This window comes from Mustela erminea, chromosome 10 (assembly GCF_009829155.1).
Source record: "Mustela erminea isolate mMusErm1 chromosome 10, mMusErm1.Pri, whole genome shotgun sequence".
Lineage (NCBI taxonomy): Eukaryota > Metazoa > Chordata > Mammalia > Carnivora > Mustelidae > Mustela > Mustela erminea.
This window is the reverse complement of record NC_045623.1, coordinates 65,681,974-65,702,689: the sequence shown is the minus strand read 5'-3', so window position 1 is coordinate 65,702,689 and position 20,716 is coordinate 65,681,974. Positions and strand designations below refer to the sequence as shown.

At 43.5% G+C, this 20,716-nt stretch overlaps 1 protein-coding gene across 3 annotated transcripts in view; it reads right to left on the bottom strand.

Moving 5' to 3' along the window:
- Window positions 1–20,716, bottom strand: part of USP24 (ubiquitin specific peptidase 24) — a 136,442-nt gene that overhangs the window by 11,778 nt on the left and 103,948 nt on the right. For all 3 annotated transcript variants that reach the window (XM_032303304.1, XM_032303306.1, XM_032303305.1), the window contains 14 exons: window positions 20,464–20,583; window positions 19,912–20,132; window positions 19,398–19,522; window positions 17,927–18,068; window positions 17,318–17,468; window positions 16,256–16,351; window positions 15,506–15,609; window positions 13,945–14,058; window positions 9,303–9,399; window positions 6,870–6,986; window positions 6,325–6,417; window positions 4,662–4,764; window positions 2,970–3,091; window positions 1,969–2,082 (listed from right to left, as the gene is read on the bottom strand). In XM_032303304.1, coding sequence (XP_032159195.1) covers window positions 1,969–2,082; window positions 2,970–3,091; window positions 4,662–4,764; window positions 6,325–6,417; window positions 6,870–6,986; window positions 9,303–9,399; window positions 13,945–14,058; window positions 15,506–15,609; window positions 16,256–16,351; window positions 17,318–17,468; window positions 17,927–18,068; window positions 19,398–19,522; window positions 19,912–20,132; window positions 20,464–20,583 — 1,719 coding nt within the window. The remainder of the gene's footprint in view (window positions 1–1,968; window positions 2,083–2,969; window positions 3,092–4,661; window positions 4,765–6,324; window positions 6,418–6,869; window positions 6,987–9,302; window positions 9,400–13,944; window positions 14,059–15,505; window positions 15,610–16,255; window positions 16,352–17,317; window positions 17,469–17,926; window positions 18,069–19,397; window positions 19,523–19,911; window positions 20,133–20,463; window positions 20,584–20,716) is intronic.

Below are 20,716 nucleotides of genomic sequence, written 5' to 3'. Positions count from 1 at the left end.
CTCTACGGACAGCAGCACTGTCACCCTGGACCGTGACATTAGGGAGGAGAGAGGAAGAAAGGCAGAAAGGAAAGGAGGCCTTTTCAGTGAACAGGCCCAGGTATCTGTTTGTGTCATTCACACGTGTCGTACTCTGTTTTCCAGGATACGTGTTCCGCGGTGAGCATGCTAGGAGAGATGCACGTAAGACAAGTCAGCTTATGACATAGAAAACTCTGCCAAGATGCCCAAGGACGGTGTGAGGGTTCATAAGAGGCATGTGCTGTGCACTCAGTGGCCTCATGTGACTGTGGGCGATGGCACAGTGTTACAGCATTGCCCTTCTGAGGCACCAAGGCCGTCACAAAGGAGGCACCCCGAATCTTTACCCTCTGTGTGGTTAAGTCATACTTTCCCCCACTTCACGGATGAGAACCTCACCTAAGGTCATGTAATTGTGAAGTGTAAGAAGAGAGACTCAACCACCTCTGATATGGGGCTGCAGGGGAAGAGGCTGAGGGCAGACACATTTTACTAAGACCCTGAACACACAGTCCCCGATCAGCCACTGCCTGTAGTGACACTACATGTGTCACTATGACAAACCCCAGGGCAGGTACGAAGGCGTGGCAGAGACCCTCTGGGCAGGGACAACGACAAACGGAGTACATTCACAGAGAGAGGCCTGTGAGGACACATATCCAGGTGACAGTACTGATCCCCAGACAGGGCACAAGGTGGGTTGGTGGTGGTCTAAGTGGACTTTGGCCGTATCTGTGTGTTTTAATTTTTCACGCACACAAAAATACGCAGACAGGTATTATCCATGCAATTCAAAATTAAGGATGAAAAATTAAAAAACAAAAACCTAATAAAAGTATGTACAGGCTTAAAGGTTTTTCTGGTAGTACCTAGAAAGGCAGTGAACAACATGGTTCAGAGCAGAGCCCTGGAGCCAGACTGCTGACGGTCAAATCCCCACTCTGCCACTTATCAGCTGTGTGACACGGGGCAAGAGTCACTTACTCTGAGCCTTGGTTTCCTCAAAGGTGAAATAGTGACGATGACACTATTTACATCACAGGACTACTTGGGAATTGAGTGAGGGGAATATGTACTCTGCCTAAACAGTGCTTGGTGCAGCGTATTTAAGAGTGATTATAGCCTGAACAGTGCTTAGTGCAGTGTATGTAAGAGTGATTATAATGCTGACCAAAGCTTCGTGATGAACTTTGTTGCTATTTCAGATGGTAAGAAAAACCTACTTTCTTTCTTTCTTTTTTTTTTTTTTTAATTTATTTGACAGACAGATCACAAGTATGCAGAGAGGCAGGCATAGGGGGAAGGGTAAGCACTCTTCTTGCTGAGCAGGGAGCCCGACTCGGGGCTCGATCCCAAGACCCTGAGATCATGACCTGAGCCGAAGGCAGAGACCTCAACCCACTGACCCACCCAGGCACCCACTTACTTTCGATTTTAAAACGTTACCTAGGAAAACAACCTGAAATTGGAAAGCCTTTTTACAAAATAATGGTCACCACAGCATATCATTAACTATAAAATATATTCTAAATGGTTAAAAATTAAGCCTGGTGCAAATGTGCCTCACTAGGAAGGGAATGGCTAAGTAAGTCATGGTACACAAGAAGATGACATATCCTCAGAGGTCACTTAGTGATAACGGGAAAATACTTAGAATGTCAAGTGAAAAAAGACACAGAATCAGAGAGACAGAAAATTCCAATCATGTTAAAATACACATAGAGGAAATAAAGGGAGACCTGGGAGAATGTTCATAGTGACCATTAGTGATGGTGAGACTTGACATTCTTTTCCTTCTGTATTTTTTTTTAATGAGTCTATACTATTTTTATGATTAGGAAAAGCGACAGGTTATTAAAAGGAGCCAACTGCTTGGGAGCAAAGGAACACTTCCTTGGCATCTTGGTGGCCGGCTCTCGGCCCTCCTCAGGCCTCTCGCAGTCCTACCTTAATGAAGTGCAGCACGGTGAAGGAGAAGTGCTCATTACAGAAGCAGCAGTACACCACCATCTCGATGAGCGCCAAGAGCGAGCCGGTCAGCTCGCGCAAAGCAAACATTACCTAGTGAGGGAGCATAAAAGGACTCAAGTTTTCTTATGTCACAGTTAATTGTCTACATGTTGTTTCTGATTTTACCTGAAATGTACTCAGACTTAAGATCTTCAACATCTCTTCAAAACAGGCTTTCTTTGACTAACTGCTAAGGGACAAAGTCCGTCTGAACAAAACCTGCAAATGTGCACCTTTCCCCCCCCAGGAGTCACTCTCATCTGATTTTCAAAGGTAAATGCCCCAAATGTACGCCCCCCACACTACATGAAAAGAAATCACAGATAGATCGCAAAGGAAACTATGTTAAGCTAGTAAGACAGCACCGACATGATTAAAAAACCAGTGTGACACACGGCTCATCGGTTTATCCATGTAAATCATGTTCTGGAAGAGAACTGGAGGATTAAGTTGTCAAGAACAGGTAGCTCTGGGCGGAAGGAGAGGGGACACAGGCCGCAGATGGGCCGCATCGTGTGTGATGCGACGGAGGGCCGGGAGCAGCCCACTCCCACACTCCTGAGGTTTACAAAACATGTGTGCTCTGGAGCTGTGGTATTCCGGGACCAGAGACACACACAAACATGGGGAACAAACTCCTCTGATAATAAACTGAGTATCTATGATTGCCAAAGTGTCGTTCACCTCCTGAGCCCTGGAGGGGAAATTTGCTGGGCTGGACCTGGAGGTCCAATCCCTGCTCTCAGAGAGGATTAACAAAAATTCTCTTCAGCTGCTCATTTCTTTCTGACATATACATAGGAAGAAAAATTAATTTCAAAGACTCATTTCTTCTCTTATCATCAGAGTGACACACAAACTATTACAAGGGGCATTTCTCCTCAGGCAGACAATAATGAGAGGAAAAAGAGAAAGGCTCCAGAAGACCAAGTACATACCTCTAACAGGTAAGGCTTCCCTTCAGACAGGAACAACAAGGCCTCTACTTCCTCGTGGAGGGGCAGCAGAGGGCTGGAAGGGGCGACGCTAATGGGCGGCCGTTGTTTGAACATTCCAGGAGCTTTAGGAGACCAAAGAAACCAAGCCTGTCTCAGATGATGTTATTTCAAGAGAGAGAGACACCTACAAGGTGAAGCGGTTCTCTTGAGATGCACACACAGGGCGGCTTGGTACTTAGAGCCTGTTCCCTCAAGGCCTGGGGGAGGGGAAGTGGGCCCGCGGACAGGAGGAAACGTGTACCCACTTCTCACAGTGTATGTCAGAGTTGTCAGCGTGAAAATTTACACCTCCCAAGACAATCTTTCAAAGAAGATAAAGTATATATAATGTATGAAAGAAAATGCCCAAATGCCTGTGAAGAGATGCTGGACAACATACCCATTGCTCTAACAACTGCCCTCACAGACCGGCCACTACCACCCACGCTAAGCAGAACTGACCCACAGGGAGGGGGTGAGCTGCCCCATGTGCTAGCAAACAAGGACTTGAACTCTTCCTTTCACAAACCTGGCTGCCCTCACGAGTCAGGTAGGCAGCCTTGTCTTTTTCAGGCTCAGGAGTCAGAGTGAAGGACGCATACTGCCTCACAGCCCGAAGGCTCCCCAGCCCTTAGAGAGTGAGGACGCATTTCGAGAGCAAACCAGTGCTCTGGGATTTCTCGGACATCTTCCCGGTCATGCCCCATGCACAACTGCCACAGCTGCCAGTGGTCAGAGGCCTGCCTCACACACTGCGGCCTGTGCGAGCCATGAGCCTGGCCGCGCTCTGGCTTCCCTGTGTGTGGAGGGGGACCATGGCTCACAGGCTGGTGGAGGGGATTACACACAGAGCCCAGAGCTCCATGGAAAGGCACAGCACACAGAAAACTCTGGATACTTCCCAGCTGCCTGTTGTATTGTTATTGTTACTGCTGTTGCTGTTCTGACAAGGCCTCAGAACAGTAAAAAACGTGCTACGCATGTAGATTAGGACACTGGGTAAGCAGAGAGGTAACATGTTTCGGCTGCACGAAATAAGGACTGAGCTGCTGGCTCTGGGGGACAAAAATGGAAAGGCACCAACTACATCTTGCTTTCAAACATGATTCAATGACATAAGCTACATCTGAATCCTCTTTAGCTTTACAAAGTTCTTTAATATTTTATCTGACTAATCCTCATTACACCTGGGGAATTATGTTTTTAGTATTTCCACTTCATACTGAGATTCAGGAAGGTCAGGTGGCTTCGTCAAGTTCACATTGCCAGGACACTCCAACCCACAGTTGGCTATTTTCCCCACTAGATTAGCCATGCCAGGTATGGTGATGAATGAACTCTAGATCAGCCTCTAATCCCAGAGTGTTTCTTTAAATATTTTTAAACTTTTTAAAATATTTTATGTTTTTTGACATTCTCTTGCAATGAACTAACAAAATAGAGTGAAATTTAAATGTATTAAATTCTGCATTTTTAATTAATGCAAATTAATTATTAATGCATTAAAACAAAAAATTTTGAGTATTCCTCAAATATCAACTAGCCAAATGGGAAGTAATATTCATTTAACTGCTAACATTATTAGTCTCCATGCATTATCGACAAATTCACTGTCTTCATTTTTCTGCTGGATAATGACATGTGAAAGCTCACCAACGTTCCTTTGGGAAGAGACATCTGAATGCAAAACCAGTAATGCCACCGTATTATGAAGATTCCCAAATTCTCGTGCTTGTGCTGAACTCCACCGACGAATCTGCCAACAGAGAAAACAGACTGGACATTAATGTTTTGGTCAGAAATAATATGAAAAGGAAGGGAAAGGTTGGGCTGGCTCATGCTATTTTGATTCTTTCTCAATGTCTGATAGTAAAAGAGATCAAAATAGAAGAAACTCATGGATTTTAGGCTAGCTATGGAGTGTTTTTTTCCTGCAGACACATTAACTTGTGTTCTAAAATATTTCCATTTCTGTATTCAATCTAGGTACTGAATGCTTCTGACGTGCTGGGTAACTTTGCTGTACCACAGTATGACAGGGAAACCCCGGGAGGCTGGGGAGCTGGTGCCTGGGCCCCCCTGTGCTAGTTACCATGCCAGGTGGATGTGGGTAACAGCACCTGATCTCTCCAGGCACTGGCAGAGATGACCTATCTGCCTACTTCCTGGCTTTGAGGACCCAATGAAACATGAAAAGGGAGAATCTTTTCCACATTACGTGTACTTCATAAAGGTAAAACAATATGGAGTATGTAACACTATTAATGCCATTAAATCTTATTTAAATTATGATCAGTGTCAATCAACTGCCAGTGTCATCAGCGTCCCAGAGCAGAAAGTGTGTGCAGTGAACAAAGACACTGTGAACTGCAATGTCCTACCAGTGCAGAGAGCATGCCGTGGCGGCAGCACTTGGTAACGCTGGAAAGGGCAACAGGCAGCACGACGGGAGGCTGATGGGAGCCCCGGGCAGCAAGGCTGCCATGCGTTACAGAGAGGGGAAAGCAGAGCTGGGTCTGAGTCCCTGCTCCACGACACTTCAGCTCTGTGACCTGACACAAGTTACTTCCCTTCTCTGAGCTCCAGTGCTTGCTTGGGATTGGAAAGGCAAATGCTTATCTTACTGAACTATAGCAGGCACGTGTGTAAAGTAACCAGTGTGCCTGGTGCCTAAGGAGCCCCTTAGGCCTATGGAGCCCCATAGGCCGCGTGTGCCATCAGTGCATTGTCACCCTTTTCACAGTTCAATCACCCTGTTCACACTTCTGTTCACAAACAGAAGACACAAAGTGACAGGAGAAGCACGCCAGCACAGGAACTCCATGCCGGAGAGCAATCCTGGGATGCAGCTAGCCCCACGGCCACAGACAACCTCCCTCTTGTGCTCTGGCTGTGGTGCTGTGTGGCGACAGGCCCCAGGAGGCCACACCGCTCTGCCTTGCAGCCCATCCTGCCCTGTTACGGGCTCCCCCACACCAGCCACCTCCGCTAGAACAGCGCAGCCTGCACTCCCCAAGGGCAGGTAGAGACCCTTGTGCCTCTCCTTCCCAAAGGCCTATGCAACCCCCTTGCTCAGAGTCCATCTTTCCTCCCTGGACACTTTTTGACTGATAGTCTCATTAGTCATTTCTGTGGTATCATCAGACTAACTTCGACTAGGAGGCTGTAAAAACAACCGAAGTCTGAAGAACTTTAAAAGCCACGTAGCACTGGCACCTGGACTCTTAGGGGATGACGTATGTTCACTGGCATAAAGAGAAACAACGAGGCACCAAAACCGTGGCTGTCGAACGGGGCCATGGAGCAGTGGCACTACCTGATTGTTCTGCCGGTTGGCCCCAAGGAGGAAGCTGGTCATGTGTCGCAGAGCGGAATGCCTCAGAAGAAGATCCCCAGCCCGGATACCTTGCTGTCACAAGATATCGACAAGGACAAGTTACAGATCTATCCAGACAAAAATTTGTATTAAAAACACAGTTAAATGAGAAGTTTTAAGGGGTCAATAAGTTTTTAAATGCTGTAATTTACATACAGAAAGTATGAGTTAAAATTCTGGAGTTTCAACAGCCTCACACTGCTTCACAGCAGGTGCCACACACGCACTGAGGCCCCAGCTCTGTGCAGCTTGGGCCTCAGCTGCCACAGATGCCTCCCGCTGCCTGCGGTAACTACAGCTACCGTTCCAGAACTCTGGCAAGGCACATGACCCACAAATTAAGATTTTTAAGAAGAAACCCTCATACGACCGACCACATCTTTAAATCCAGTACTGACCAGTACAAATTTTTTCCATGTATAAAAAATTCCTTTAGACTAGAAATCTGCTATATTAGGAAAAGCTACTAGAGAAAAATCACTTACCTTTTGTACAAAAGTGTTGAATAGGAAAAAGTACTGAGCACAGTTTTTACAGTTTTCTGGGACATCTTTATCCAACAGAGCAAGTAGTACCTCCAGTAACTGATGAAGGCTTTTTAACTGGTTAGAAGAAAGATGAAATCACGTAAAGAAAAAGAATGTAAGGCAGGCATTTGTAACAGAGTTAATCGTAAGTAAATCACCGTAAGAACAAAAGTCAAGTCTGATTGATACAATCCAGTCTCAGATTCAGATGGATTTATGCTTTGGAGAGCAAAAACAGAATCATTGCTTTTATCTTCCAGGGTAAGATTGGTACTGTAGAAACAGTTATGAGGATAGCCTAGTCTTGTTTTCTAGATTTCAGACTCAAGGGCTGACTCTATGGCTAATGGTCACACTTTCTGCAGACCCAATTTCTGTGTCTTAAAAGAAATGAGGGGGTTTAGAGGAAACACTTCTGAATCCCTCCCTCCGCTACGCTACTTCTTCACATAATCACAGATGCAAAGAATAAAGAACACAGACACAGGCATAGGGGCCAGAAATCAAGCCAATGGAGCAAATGGAGAGCAACAGCCTGACAGAATGACAACGGTAATATCAACTCAACCGTGAACTTACTTGAAAGCCCGCTGACGCCTCATGGAAAGCTTTGAAAAACATTTTATTTGTTTAGAAACCATTTTGGTTATCACAGTGCCTCTTCTTTCCCTCCCACCCCAACTGGTTTTGGACAAGTCCCTAGAAATTCATCTGTGACGGGAGAAGTAAGACCAGCTTACTACTCTGGTTAGTTCATCTCCCCTGAAGATGGTGTTCACAGACTTCTGAAGCAGTCCCATCCGTTCTGCCACACTCATTATAAATACAGGAAAACCCACGTTTACATAGCACCTCAATTTCAAAGTACTTCACAATATAAAGTGGGTGGCCAGAGGCACCATTTCCATGATACGGGGAAAACAGACATAAAATACATCTGCTGGAGAGCAGACAGAATTCACTGAGGCAATGGCTCGCATGCTGCTGTCCTCCACCACTCCTTTCCCTTTCTAGCACCTGTGCTCTGGCCTCTAGAGGTTGGCGGACTACTATGCCATAGCCTGACCCCATCTCTGGGGAGACTGCACTAATTCTGCTTTTATCCTCTGTTTGGGCTGGCACATGGGAGGAAGGAGGACAGTTAGAGGCCCTTATGATAAATATTTTAGAAAAGCTCCATGGGGATTTTTCAGAGCAATGGTATCCGAACTGTCCTAAGTGGCTCCCCATGACCAATTTTATATATTCTGCATCCAGGTAAGCTGAAGTTTGAAAAATGGTTCTGCTGTTTCAGCTGATTGAAAACCAGTGCCTTAGACCAAACGTCAGCATCTTTACAATTCCTGGAATTGAGATACCGTCTTCTTCTAGGCCCTCTCTAAAGGGCGTATTTGATCTCCTTGTTCACTCTGGGCTGAGCAAAGCTCCTGTGGCTGTCTGGTCTAACAGTGACTGCTGGGTTGGGCAATGCTGATGGGTGCCCGCTACTGTAACTGGGTTACATCCTTTTTTATGGGCTTGCTCAAGGTTGAACAGCAGAGTAACACCTGGATCTGAAGCAATTCCTAGAATTTGTGTTTAGTTCACTGAGACACACTGCCTCCAGCCAAGGTCTACAAGGAGCCAATCAGATCTGCAAATAACATTTTTCAAAGTTTTCCATGTAGTGTCAGCTGTTTGAAACAGCAAACTTGGGAAGAAGTGCTATATTGTTAGGACTTAATAACAGATTGAATAATCAGACTTACAGTATATGTCATTTATTTCCCTAAGACTTAAATTTCAGGGGACTGAGGATAGTAATAAATACCATGGTTTGTTTTCACATGTATGGAACTGTGAATCAGAAAATAAACTGCAGAAAATAGAATTAGGAAGAAGAAATTCAGAAGAACAGGAACAAAGCCTAGGGAGTAATAGAGATTGATGAAGAAACTATCTTGGCGGCTGCTCCTGGATGGACAGCACTATTTGGTTGGGGGGGCCGATTGATGGACTTGTATCATGCAAATAGCTTAGTAGCAAAGAGACAAAGCCAAGTAAGGTTCAAAATGCCTACTGGGCTAGCCCAGAGTCTCCAGACTCACATTAATCTCAGTTCAGTGAAATCTAACACAGACTCTTCATAGAAGACTCTGAAAAAGGAGTGCTCTAGAAAATCCTGAAGCAGACCAGAGCAGACCTAACTTCCTAGCCTATCCTGACTCCTGGGATAGGAGGCGGCAAGGACAACATGCCTTCTACCCTGGCATTTATCAGAAAGGCAGTCCACGGGAGGTACATTCTGGGTGGCAAAATTATCCTACGTGCTCTCTCTTACTATATAATATGCAATTCAGAACACTTGGTAGGAAAAGAATATATAAATAACATCCAAGAAATGAGACCGACCTTATCCTGATACAACAAGGCACTGTCTAGGGTTTTCTCCAGAATGGTGGCCACAGCAACTCGCACTTCTCTCACACTGCACTCCAGCAAGAAAATCCTAAAATACAGAGACAGAAAAGATGCACACTGAGAAAGCAAAATGGATTTCCATAAACCAGCTTCCCATGACCAGGCCTACCTACTATTCAAGACACAAAATCCCTCCAAGACTTTGAGTCAAGCTTCCTGAGAGTCTGGGACACACTCACAGGCTACTATGATGGAGGGAGAAGGCCAAACAGGAAAATCCAGACCCTGGGACCCTGAAAAGCAGATTTCCCCCCTTTTCATAAAATGAGCATCTGTATAAATCTAATGGGGGTGACCAGATAAATGGATATAAAGAGATGAAAGCAAAGAACCTAAAATGTAACAAATTCTGTTCACTCTGTGTCTCTCCCAGGGGATCCCTACCTTCCCTTTCAATTTCTCAGAGTAAGATACTAAAGCTTGCAGTCATGTGAGCCCTTCCTACTCTACCCATGCACTAGTATTTCTACCCTTTCCCTTTGCTCTCCCTCTCCAGGCCTAAACCTTAACCAAGCATTTGCAGCCCAAGAGGTCCCACTTTCTTCCTTTCTTCATCTATGACGGTGATGACCACAGCAGTCAAGGCTGATCAGGTGCTTCCATGATCTCCAGCACTGCACACAAACTACCCGCCCAGCAGGGAGAGGAGTCACTGGGAGAGGAGCCGTGCGGGAGGGGAGGGGAGCAGAGTGGTGGGGGAGGTGCCTCCTATGCAGAGGGACCTGGTCTGGCTGGAGAGGGGTGTGGTCAGGCAGAAGCGCTGCTCTGGGGCGTGGGGTGTGTGGCGTGGGAGTGCCCCCAGAGCCTTCTCCAGAGTCAGCCTTTCTTGTTTGCTTCCTAGGCTCATTCGGACCTGATAACCCACACTGTTAATCAGTGAAGTGAAAACCCACCTCACTTTTCACCCATTTCTTGATAAAAGTTCTCATTATTCTGCATGAAAGATTTAAATACAGCCGAGTTCTGATGACCATGTCCTCCAGGTGCCAGCAGCAAGCTGTGCTGGTCCCCCTTTGAGGGCAGCACTGGCATTTCCTTCCTGCCCTCTGCGGGGTACGCAGAGAGTGGAGCTGAGATCACTCTGCTTGCTGCTCAGTCCCCGTAACCACTAATGCTACCGATTAGTGACCCAATTTGCACCAGACTGACAAGGCTGTGTTCAAAATCTCCTAAGACTCTAGGGACAATTACAAGAAAGAGAGAGATAACAAGTGTGCCTGTAATATTTGCTCTAGAGGCTTGATTCAGGTACAACTCTTTCAGAGACTATCTCCAGGGGCTGCTCTACATTTTCCTATCACAGACACTCGGCGGCACTATGGGAATACAGACAATTCCAGATTGTGGGGAGTTCTACATGGCAAATGACAAGTCAGCTCCTCAAAAAAATGGCGGACAAAAAGGGAGGTGGTGGAGGAAAGGAACAATTACAGATTACAAAAGTCTTGAGAGACATATACAAACAATACTACACGTGGAGCTTCTTTGGGTCCTGATGTGTACATATGCAGTGCTAAAGTGAACTTTTTTCAGATACCTGCAGAAATCTGAATATTGACTGGGTTTAGGATAATATGAAAGAAATATTTTTGTTTAGTGTGATCATGGTAGAGTGCTTAGTTACAAAAAAACTACCTTTAGAGATATATGCAAGAAGATTTATAGTGGAATTATATGATGTCTGAGACTTACTTTACAATACTTGAGGGGAAAAGGGGCACCCAGGTGGCTCAGTTGATTGAGCATCCAATCTTGATTTTGGCTTAGGTCATGGACTCCGGGTGGTGGGACTGAGCCCCCTGGTAAGCTCTGCACTCAGTGGGGGGAATCTGCTTGGGATTCTCGCTCCCCCCTCCCTCTGTTGCCCCCCAACCCCTGACTCTCATGCACACACGTGCTCTCTCTCAAATAAATAAATCTTTTTTTTTAAAAAAAAAGTAGGGGTGCCTGGATGGCTCAGTGGGTTAAAGCCTCTGCCTTCGGCTCAGGTCATGATCCCAGGGTCCTGGGATCGAGCCCCACATCGGGCTCTCTGCTCAGCGGGGAGCCTGCTTCCTCCTCTCTCTGCCTGCCTCTCTGCCTACTTGGGACCTCTGTCAAATAAATAAAATCTTTTTTAAAAAACGGTGCAAAAGCATTATAAGAAAAGTAAAATATTTGAGAGGAAAAAAAAAAAGCAGGCCTGTGAGTGAGTGGTGGGTACTGGGAGGGGCAACAAGATGGGCAAAGTGCTAGTAACCTGACCTGGGAAGAGGTAGAGAACCGGGTTCTCATTCTGGCTACTTGGCTGTATGTTTAAACCTCTTCCACAATAAAAACTTTTTAAAAGACGTAAAATATTTTTTGCTCAGTAGTTTTAATTTCTTCAGATAGTTTTTCAAGCAATACTTAGTACTAATTCAAATTTTTACAATTATGGTTACATTTAAGCATTGCCTAAAAAAGGACTACACTGAGAGGCTCTAATCCAAGAGCACTCCCTTCACATTGTTACTTCAGTAGTAATGATGATAACCTAAGCTATCTTAAAAATTGTAAAGAAGTCATTAAATATAAAATTATAAAATATAAAATCAAGATGATGATGACAAACTGAAGGTGATAAAGAGATAAAAATATAATAAACTCTCTCAGGAAGGATTCAAATTGGTAATTCATTGGGATTCTTAACCATGAGGAACGCTAAGAAACCAAACATAGTCCCAAAGGAGTCACCAAGTTCCTCTGGAGATACTTAAAGGCAAGTCTAGTTGTTATAAGGGAATAAACTAAGTATTTGCCCTACTTCCTACTATTGGAAAGAGACTGGAATTACACTGGAAATATGGGGGAAAGGTTGCCTTCTGATGCAAACTCTTAAGGGACAGGCACACAGAACACTTCACAGACATATTGCTTGCTCTCTTTATGAATGATAAAGAGAACACATGATACGATACACACTCATACACAAACGTTGGAGTGCTTACTATGGTGCCAGGCTCTTTGTGTACAAAAGGAAAACCAAGCAGACTTAGCTTCTGCCCTCAAGAAGCCAGCGTTTAGTGAGGGGACAGTCAAACAGCACAGCAGGCCAGCTGCGCAGACTGGCTTTAGAGGACATCGTCAGGAGGGAACAGCATCTCTGACATCTGAAGGGTAAGGAAGGGCTTACTATATACAGGACTGGCTGGGAGAATGTTCCAGATAGAGGGAGTAAAGGTGCAAGGGTCTTTAGGCAAGAAAACAAAGCTTAGTGTGTTTCAAGTATCAATAAGCCCATGTGAAGAAAGTGAAACAAGACCATATTCAAGGCCTTGTCTGTTATGGTAGAGACTGGGGATTTTATTAGAAGTGTGACAGGGATCCACTGAAGAATTTTCAAGCAGAGAAGTAATGCGATACAGTTTGTTAAAAAACAAAACAAAACAAAACACTTTTGTTGCTGTTATGAGGTAGATTAGAGAAAGAAATGGAGAGTTAAAGTAGGCAAATGAGTGTCTGGAGCTCAGTCCTAGAGATGAGAGGAACCTGGGACCAAGAGTTTCGATGAGCTCTCTACCGTGGAACCAAACTGTGAGCTCCCTGTGGAAATGGCCTGTATTTCTGACTTCCCTGTTGCGCAAGTTGAGAGATACCAGAGCGTATCTACAGGGGATGGAAGTACTTGATAGAAAATGCTACAAGATAAAGATGCAGGAATGACAGCTGATAAAGGGTTTGCTTATGTAGAGACTCCTTTTGAGCAGAGAGGACACTTCCTCCAGAATCACAGGAGGAAGAGATGAGAACAGGCTCTGATGCACCAGGCCCAGAGGTCTGCTCATCTGTGACTGGTACCTTCTCCGGGAAGTCTGAGGCAAGGTCCTTAACTGGAGGTGGGGTGTGCTGGCATGGCAGGGGAGAGGGGTGAGGAGGTAGAGCGGGGGCAGGGTGAAGGAGGAGCCTAATGGGGACAAAGGACACTGAGATCATGGGTGCCCCTACATGAACGTTGAACTCGTCAAGGACGAGAGGGGCCAACCTGACAAGGATGACTGGGAGTAGGGTGTAAACATCCACTGATCATCCTGACTTTTTGCCAGAAAAAGCAAATTATTTTTTATTATAGGTATGTAGGTAAATTTACCACCATAGGTATTACAGTATCAGTTAAGTTTTTGATAAATAATATTTTTGCCAGAATCCAAATACAGACAATATTGTGGTACTACTGTGTAGTAATGGAGGATCGTTAACCTCCCCTCCCTGCCATTGGAGTGTGAAACCCTGAGGGAGGGGGCACATGTTCGGGAATCTCTTGGGCCACGGCAGGAGTTCAGGCCATGCTTGCCTGTGAGCCCATGGTTATGTGTACACATGCTCTCCTCACACACAATGAATGCTTATAGTCCAAAGGAGAAGGTTTTCGAAAAAATGATTTTAGAGTGACCTGAAAAATTTCCTCACACTTCTAGAGAAAACAGTTCAAAACTGACTCCAATCTGAAAAGTAATTTCAAATAGAAATAAAAACAATTATAAGAAACAGCAGCTCTAAGTCACCAGAAGAGACAGAGATTTCTTTTAATTAATTAAAAGATCTTGACACTTACTTTATTAATTCTCGCCCTTCAGAACTAATAAAATATTCGACTAGCCACTGACAAGCATCAAAACTTTTGGAAAGTAACGCTTCAATAGTGGCAATCCATTCTTCAGTATCGACCCTTTAAAAAAGCAAAGACAGACACGTAAGGAGCACGGCCCCAGCGAATAAGCCTGTGGAGTGTCACTGTGGTTTAACCTGTTCCAGGGAGGTGGGGTACAGGGTAAGCTGAACACCCGATGGCCACTGACTAACATGGATCTGCGGGGCCCACAAGCCAGGGCTCTGCGTTCTTTCCCTTCTCCTGCCTCACCTCCCCACAGAAGAGTGTGAAGAAGGCTCAAGTCTTAGGCTTTAACTTTTATCTTCAGTTGTTCGTCAAACAACTGCAATCAGGAAAGCTGCCTGACTGTGGCATTTTGTGTTGCTTAACTAAGTTACAAGTGTAAAATGCCCACTTTCAGAATAGGTACTACATCAACATTTTTATACTTCATTGTTATAATCATTAATATCCTCATGGAATAAAAACATCTGGGCAGACAAATAGGTGTCATGGCTATAATACCTGGGACTTCCCATAACACCCCCTCCATTCTCTTGTGCCCCCAAATGGTGAATATAACCAAGATGAAAATAGCCTGCAATGCACAGACAATGGCGTGAGTCAATTTCACAACAGAAGTAATGACATTTCTTTAGTCCTATGCCAGACGTTAAAAGATAAAGGAACATACGATGTCTTCTTTTCCAATTAAATAATAAAGATCAATGTCATTTAATACAACTTTTTACACCTAAAAATGAAGTTGCTATTCTATTTGTTTCTTCTCAAGTGTCTCTTGACTGCAAAGTCTTTCCCCAAGTCCCTCACCTCTAGCGAAGTTCCCTGCACTAGGCTCGCTGAGCTGTCCCTGCCTTCCTCACCCCGAGTCTCTGCCTGCTCTGGGCTCCTGCTCCAGCCAGTGTGCAGCCACTCACCCATCACCCGCTTATTCACACAGCACCTCTGCACCCACAACCTACAATGTGTCGGGCACCTTCCAGGTGCTGAAGACAGAAACTGTTCAAAAACCCTCCACCATATCCCACTGAACACAGTCCCAAGTCCCCTCTGTGGTAATCAGGACCCTCAATTCCAAACCCCACATCTGACCTCACTTCCAGTGAGTTCCTACATGTATAAACAAAACACTAGTCATTCACGGTTCTTTAGGCAAGTCTTGTTCGTTTCTCAGATTCTCCCCTTTCACCCAGACTGGTCCCTCCATTTCTGTTTTCACCTTTCAAAATCCTGAGACTGTCACTCTCTTTGACACCTACCCCATACCCATCTGGATATGATTTTGCCCAATTCCTAAAGATGTCTAGCATTTATGCCTTGCCTTTTCCGCTTTATCTATCCTTCCTATGAGATTAGAAATTCCTTCAAGATAGGAACCATGCCTTAATCACCTGAGTCTATCAGGTAGGTGCCCTCACAATGCTCTGAATTCATAAATTCTATTTTAATTGAATTCACTGGTGCCTTTTGCCACAACAGACTATCAAAACATATCATTTCTCACCTGAGTTTTTTCTTTGTCCGTAGGTAAGTTTGAAAAAGGAACTGAATAGCAAGCTGTAAGCTCACCTTTGCCATGCAAGGGTAATATGGATGCTTTAATTTAGTCTGAGAGAGAGGGAGAAAAGAGAGGCTATTTTTCACTGATGTTTTATTGATTACTAAATGTTATGAGTTGAATAATGATACATAATTAATATTACTAAGAAAAATCTAGCCAGCGTACTATAGAAAGTGCCCCATTCTAATTTTTTAAAAGGGTAAGAAAAGACTTCCTCTTCATTTCTCTTATGAAGCCTTCTCAAAATAGAAACTTTAGGCCATGGACATGTTATAGGTAACCTGTCAGCAGACTAAGAAACTTCCCCCTTACTGGCAAATTATAATCATGGTACTCAAGAAACAGAAGTACTTGAAAGTTCATCTTGAGTCTGGTAAAGTCTGATGACAAATAGGACAAACTGATGTCCACAAAGCACAACATTCATTGACCTCATCTTGCGGCTATTCTCAGATTCTTTACAAAACTGAAGAGCACTTTAAAAGGCCAGTATGTGGAAACCCACGCCCATTCACAATCTGCAGGACACATTCTGAGCACTGCCTGTATTTTAACATCACCCCAGAAGTGACATATTTGTGCAAACATTCTGGGCCTCTAATCTGAGGGGGAGGATGAGTCACTGAATGCTTGAGCTGACAGTTAACTAGGCTCCTTTCTTAGTCCTCTACTGAGAAGCCAACTAGTACTTACAGCATTCAATGATGCTAAAGACAAAACAAAACTGAAATAATCACTACTGTACACATCTCTATTCTTCATAAACTTGAGGTTTTCATCTCTCACCATCTACAAAAGAAAATTAGTAATTATTTTTAAGAAACAGGGCAAAATATTCAGTATGTGGAAGACATTTTTGTTGATATGTTAGGTAAAAAGGGTTTTTTAAAAAAATATTAGGTTAGAAGGGTTCAAAAGAACCCTTTTCTTGAGCTTTGAAATTTTAAAAAAGGAGAGAGGAAAATCTTCCTTTCAAACACAAGAAGCTGAAATAAGGTAAATTATTCTTTATCAAACCAAACTCTTCTGGGAAATTTTAGAAAACCACCATGTAAAGGACAAGTGAATTCAAACCTGCTATTTTGGGTTGAGGGGCAAACAGAGCTTTTCCAAGTACAACTAACTCAATGTTTTCCTTACACTGGAGAGCTTAATTCTTCTCTCTAAACAAAAAACTGCATACTTTTCTTAAATTCTCTGGTTCTGGTTGCTCAGCTTTTGATTACTTAGTGTACAAAGACTTGACTGGATAGTTGTACAGTGCTGAATTTAAATCCTGGCTCTGTGACACTGGCAGGTCACTTCTCCTTTTCCGAGCTCACTCTTTCCCTCTTAAAAAAATGAGTGTAAAACCTGCTACTCCACAAGAATGTTTTAAGAATTAAGAATTTGTTTACAGCATGTAGCAGAGTAGATATTCAATAACTGATGGTCATCACTGTCACAATAGTTTTCCCCAAAGGAATGAACCCTATATTTCAGCCGCGTGTGTCTTTAGTGCTCACGCCCTCCCACGTGTCTATCTGTGACACCCTCCAGTCACACGGCAGGCTGGCGATAGTGCCGGCCACCTCGAGTCTGTGGTCACCTCTGTGACCTGGTATAAGACACTCGTGGCACAAGGTGGTTAGGACAAGGCACTTGAGATCCAACCAAGTCCACGAGGAGGCCAGCAGGAACACATCTGGACCTCTGAGGTAGATTTTGACTTTTATCTGAATTTTTCTCCTTTAGAATTTTCTATATGGTTCTTACCTGGTATATTCGCACAGGCATTTTCTCCACAAACAGTCCTTTCTTCTCGCCTTTTTTAACCAGCTTGGTTAGAATAGAGAGCCGGTCATTATTAGGCCTGTGGGGCCGGGGAGAGGACTGCGGTGAAATCTCTGGAGAAGATGGCGCGGACCTAAGGATAGAATCAGAAAATAGTCTGGTGTAGAGCAGACAGACTTATGTAACAAGGCACTAGACTTGGCAATAAACCGCATACTTTCCAAATCCAATATAGGAAAATGCAAATTTATAGACAACAGGACCTTAAAAAAACCAACAACGCTGGCAGTGCTGGCCAAGTGCGACACTTTGGACATAAAGTGTACCCAATAAGTGCTGAGAGTAGAAAAAAAATGGCAATGCTAGAATGAAATCATTTATATACATGTTTCTAAATACCAAGTAACTTCTTACTAAGGAATCATAAACAGGTGGCAATAAGAAAAGGGGAAGAGGTATTTACTTACTTTCTTTTTAGAATTTCTCTCTAGCTTGTTTAAAAAATTATTTTAAAATGCCAAACAGTATATTCAGGATTATAATGATCGCCTGCTGAAATGGTGCAGTGAATTATGCGGAAGAGAAACTCACAGAGAGAGATCCTCGGCTTCCTGCCGGACGACACTGACCCGACTTTTCTTTGGTAACACTGGGGAGTTCTGATCAGAGACCCTTTGGTAAAAGAGCATATAGGCATTCCAGTATCTTCGGCGTACGTCAGTATATGGGTTTGCTTTATAACAAGACAGGAAGAAATCTTTGTAAATAAAAAATGTTTTCTTGTCTTCACAATTTAAAATAAAGGACCTACAAATAAAGCAAATACTTACAAAATTTAAAAGCAAAATGTAAGTAAAATGTCTTTTTACCAGTAATACTATTTAGAATCACTTGAAAGGTGATATAGAGGAATAGGAAGAAAGCTGTATGGTAATGGGGTAAAGAAGGTAAACATTCCTAGGCAAGTCTAAATTTAACCAAAATGCAGATTAACATTTAAAATAAATTCTGTGACACAGGATGGGATTATAATTGGCCTCACTTAACCAATTCTGTATAGGACAGCCAAATCTAGGTAAGTTTTGGCAATGATACTATCTTTAACCATTAACTTATCTGTAGCCAAAAGTAACTACTCTACACAAAAGACTACCTTGGTATGGTATCAAAATCTAATATAGTAGATATAATACAGGTAAAATTTTTAAAAAATTTTAATTGAAGTGTAGTTGACATATACTATTAGTTTCAGGTACATAACACAATGATTTGACAATCAGGTACACTATGAAATGCTCCCCATGTTAAGTGTCATTACCATCTGTAGCCACACAACCTTATTACAGTATTATTGACTATACTTCCTATGCCTACTTTCCATCCTTGTGACTTACTTATTTTCTACCTAGAAGTCTGTTCCTCTTAAGTCCCTTCACCTATTTCCCTGTTCTCCTCTGACCCAAACACAGAAATTTTTAAATGCCCCTAGAGTACTACAAAATCAGGTTTCAGAAATGCTCACATCTCTATAAAAGGTCTTCCCCTCACCCCCAAGTAGCAAATTCCAATTGGATTCTCTGAGGTCCTTTTCCTCATAGTCTTTCTTCTGGGGGCGGTGGCTGGAGAGAGAAAGACTGTATACTGCATAAACACGGTTTGAAAACCCAGGTGTTAGGGATGTCTTCTGTAATTAATTGTGCCTCTATGTAAGTGAAAAGGAAATTTGAGAATTTTAGTGGACAACTACTTCTTCTGAAATGATTTTTAAAGTTGAAATTTTGCATTCATTAGTTACTCTCTGATACTTGTTTCTTCCTCTTAACTTACTCTATCACCTGTCCTCTGGGGGCTGCTGTAAGGAAATAGTTTCAAAACATTTTGTAAGCAGCCTCAGTATTTTCTCTCTGGCTATCAAGGAGTTTGTGGATCTATATAGCTAGAACAATGGTATGTAAAAATAAAAGAATTACATTTTATGTTAAGAATACTACTTCCAATCTGACAGAAAACCTTAAGTTAAAAAAATAAAACTAACGGGAAACATCCATTTGTAAATACTTACTTTGATCATAAACTTTTGGTCTGTATTCTCCTCCAAAGCATTCATACTCCAGGGTCTCATCATTTAGGTCGAATTCCTCTATGACTGTGTCATTAAACTTGTACCACTTTCCTTTTCCACACCCTCTGGAGCCCACAGAGGAAACAAACGTTATGAGATTAAAAGCCAACATCTTCCTCCCCAGCCTTTATCTCTAGGTATTGTCTACACATACAGAGGATGACTACTATTAGAAAATACTCAAGAAAAAACTTAAGCTTCTAAAACAATTTTTCCAACTAAAGAGGTAAACAGTTACAGTACATTTTAAAAATCCAATACGAAATACACCAAAGAGCAATGCAAAAGCTTCTCTACACTACACTCGGAGGCAAGGATGGTCAGAGCAGGGCAGGGGGAGCAAAGGAGGGACAGAGGACGGCAGGAGGAATGGAGAAGGGACACAGGAACGCAGAGGAAGTGGAGGTAGGACTACTGAAAGGCAGGAGGAGGAAGTGGCGTGAGACCCTCTTACCGCCTGTCCTTAATGAAGGAATAGTAGTGACCCGCGTGGGCCTGTCCACTGTGGACAATGACACCAACAAGTTCATAGTTTTCGGTGAGGGCAACTTTTTTTCGTGGGGATCCTCCACCTCCCTGGTCCATACTTCGCCCGTTTTCACCAACTTCAGAAGATGAATCTTGGCGAGCCATTCCTGAAACTGTGTAAGGCTCCATGTTTAGCATCCAGGGAAACTATTTAAAAGCAAAAAGACCACATTAATGTTGATGAGTAACACAGACAGCAGTACCGCATTAAGTCAGATTCAAATAAGAGGGCTGTTTTCCTAATTCTAGCTAGGCCCGCCTCCGCACTCTGGCCAGGACGACTTCTAGAGAGGAGGGCTGTTCCCAGATCTGCTTGTCCAACGGCAGCAGCTGCTTAAGACAAGGGGCCCTATACTCCTCTGAATGCTGAGACCACAGCCTTTCACAGTAGAGATGGAAATTAAACATGTAAAAAGTAAACAGCAGAAAGGAGAGGTCATGGTCGTAAGGTATTTCGGGGGGAATGAAAAGAAGTTACCCTTATCTGTTCATCATATTTAATGGAGCGTCCACTCTCCCAGTCAAATCCAAATCTCATTAGATGAATTACCAAGACGCTAGGTAAAGACTTAATGCAGGTCCTTTTCACGGTTATCCTCTAAAGAAAAGCAAAACCCAATTATCTCCATGGAGGAAATAAAACAGCCAAATCATATAAAGGTCAGAGATTTCCATGGGCTTCTCCTGCCCAGGTAAAAACAGATAACAACACAATTTAATGGGAACAACAC